The sequence below is a fragment of the Frankliniella occidentalis genome, unplaced genomic scaffold, assembly GCF_000697945.3.
Source record: "Frankliniella occidentalis isolate FOCC.00 unplaced genomic scaffold, Focc_3.1 Scaffold211, whole genome shotgun sequence".
NCBI lineage: Eukaryota > Metazoa > Arthropoda > Insecta > Thysanoptera > Thripidae > Frankliniella > Frankliniella occidentalis.
This window is the reverse complement of record NW_026267337.1, coordinates 202,955-205,506: the sequence shown is the minus strand read 5'-3', so window position 1 is coordinate 205,506 and position 2,552 is coordinate 202,955. Positions and strand designations below refer to the sequence as shown.

At 65.7% G+C, this 2,552-nt stretch overlaps 1 protein-coding gene across 1 annotated transcript in view; it reads right to left on the bottom strand.

Annotated features, from left to right (window-relative positions):
• The window catches only part of LOC113217490 (protein twist-like), a 14,362-nt gene extending 12,735 nt beyond the window's left edge, over nt 1–1,627 (bottom strand). Inside the window, 3 exon segments of the mRNA XM_026437405.2 lie at nt 14–211; nt 558–689; nt 692–1,627. Coding sequence (XP_026293190.2) covers nt 24–211; nt 558–689; nt 692–1,556 — 1,185 coding nt within the window. The 5' untranslated portion in view covers nt 1,557–1,627 and the 3' untranslated portion in view covers nt 14–23.
• Nucleotides 1,628–2,552: the final 925 nt, after the last annotated feature.

Sequence of the window (2,552 nt, the reverse complement as noted above, 5' to 3'; positions counted from 1 at the left end):
TCTCTCAACTCACCGTGTGGTCATCACTTGGCGCTGCCGACGTTCCAGTCGTCCTCCATCCTCCAGACGGAGAAGGCCAGGCTCAGCTTCTCGTGGCCGACGCCGCCGAAGGGCGGCGGTGACAGCGTGGTCCCGGACGCGGCGGCACCGGAGGCGGCTCGGAAGGCGCGCCGGGTGGCGGACGAGGGACCCGGGCTGGAGCCGGAGCGTTCTGCAAAAACAGGAAAACGGTTTGTGAAAACAAGGAAGTCGAGGCCGGGCGAGTGTCTGTCGGGGCCGTGCGTCCTCGCCACGCCGAGCCACCCCCCGGCGGAGGGGTGCGAGCGTGGGAGAGCGAGGAGGGGGGGGGGGAGCCAACTGTTGCTGCAGAGAGGCCCCGGAGCAATGCTGGCCTTTGGGGCGGGTCAGGGCAGGCGGCCTACGGGGTGGGGCCTCTCGTAGCCGTCACCGTCATGATCCTCTAGGGCTTTACACGGAGGCAAAAAGGCACACGGGAGTGCACCCCGGACAGAGGAGAAAGGATGGAGAAGGAGCGTAGCAAGTAAGGGTTTACTTACCGGAGTCTGCGTCGGACTCGGTGTAGTCGGCGAGCGCGGCCACGCCGCCCGCGTGCAGCACCTGGTACAGGAAGTCGATGTACCGGGCGGCCAGCTTGAGGGTCTGGATCTTGGACAGCTTGTCGGACGGATGATCTTGCGGAGGTTGGCAAAGGCGTCGTTGAGGTTCTGGGTGCGCTGGCGCTCGCGGACATTGGCCATGACCCTCTGGCTGTGCACGTCCATCTCGAGCGGCGAGGAGCGGCGCCGCATCTTGCAGGCGGAGCCCGACAGGTCCTCGCCGCTGCTGCACTCGCTCATCTTGCGCTTGCGACCCGCAAGGCCCGGCGGCGACCTGGGCGGCTTGCAGTCCAGCAGGTCGTCGTCGTCCTCATCACTGGCCAGTCGGTCGCATAGGGGGTCGTTGATCAGGCTGGGCAGTGGCTGTTGTTGTTGCTGCTGCTGCTGATGGTGGTGGTGATCGGCGTGGTGGTGATCCGCTTCGTGGTGCTGGTGGTGGCTCTGCAGGGGCAGGCTGCTGTCGGTGGTGCTGGAGATGAGGTTGGCGTCGTGCTCTGGGAGGTGCTCGGGCAGGTGCTCGGGGCTGGCATTCAGCGGGAAGGTCGGGTGGTACGTGAGCGGCTCCTGCTTGACCTCGGGGTGCTGCAGTGGATCCTGGTGCGGGTGGTGGTGGTGGTGGTGATGATGGAAGTCGTTGGGCATGGGGTGGTAGTAGCTGGACGCCGAGTACTGACTGAGGTCGGTGAGCTGCTGGCCTCCGCCGTTGCTGCTGGTCGGGCTGGTCGGAGGTGACAGCGGGGCGCCCATGGCGTCAAAGGCCCCCGTCGAGGTGCTGAAGAGCGGCAGGCCGTGCAGGCGGTCCTCGAGCGAGTGCGTGGGCAGGGTGGTGCCGGCGTACATGGTGCCCATGGCGCCCATAGCGCCCATGGCGCCCATGCCGGCGCCCATGGCGCCCATGCCGAGGCTGTGGCCCATGGCCGGGAGGTAGCTGAGCGACATGTCACTCACACAACAATCACAACGCGCGCACGGAGAGGAGAGGTGTGGCTCCTGCTGCTGCACGTCAAAGACTGACTGAAGTGACTGCGCCTGGCGGGGCGGGGGCCCCGGGCCGCCGCCGGGCCCTTGCCGCCGGCTCCTCCTGCAGGCTGCCAGCCCTGCCGGGCCCGCCGGGCCCCAGCCCGTGGGCCCAGGGGGCACCCCAGGCTGCCGGACAGACCGCGCAGGCAGGAGGCGGAACGCCTACCGCCCCCTCCCTTCGGCTGCCTCGCGGTGGACCCGCCCGCCGGCCGGGCGCTTGGACGGAAGCGCCGCGCCCGCGAGGCGCGAACCTCCCCTCGACACCTCGCGATTAGCTGTATCACGCACGCCGTCATGCCCTGCATTGTGCCCGTCACGTTGGCGGGCCGCAGCGTGTGGACCACATATAATGCCCTCTGTGTCTGGCATTGTCAGCTCCGTCGCACCGGCTGTCGGGCCGCGCGCGACCGCGACCCGACCTCTGCCCGGAGCAGGACCATGTGCGCGGCCCGGCCGGACGACATACAGTGTCCTGCATTGTGCTCATTATTCCTCACATGTGTGGGTAACGGTGCAGCGCTGCTGTCCCCAGAACTGTCATGTGCCTTCAGCTGAGGTACCCGGCCGCCGCCAGGCCGCCGCCGTGAGGGTGGTGGTGGTGCGGCGACAACGGCAGGCAGGTCGTTGCGCGGCGCGGCGCGAGGTTGAGCTTTAGTGTGCGATGTTAAAGTCTCTGAAATTATTCTTGCGGGGGGAGGGGGGGGCAACATTTTATGCAAATTTTATATACTTTTGCTGACGGTTCACGTGTCAGGTGGTCGAGCTCATTACACAAAAATCCAAAACTTAATTAGAACGCGAAAAAAAGCGTTCTGCCCTTCGCGGTGAAGCCAAAAAATTGGATTATCTAACCACACTCACTCGGCTTATTATTTAATTTCGTCCACCCGCGTCTACACAAACAGGAATGCGCGA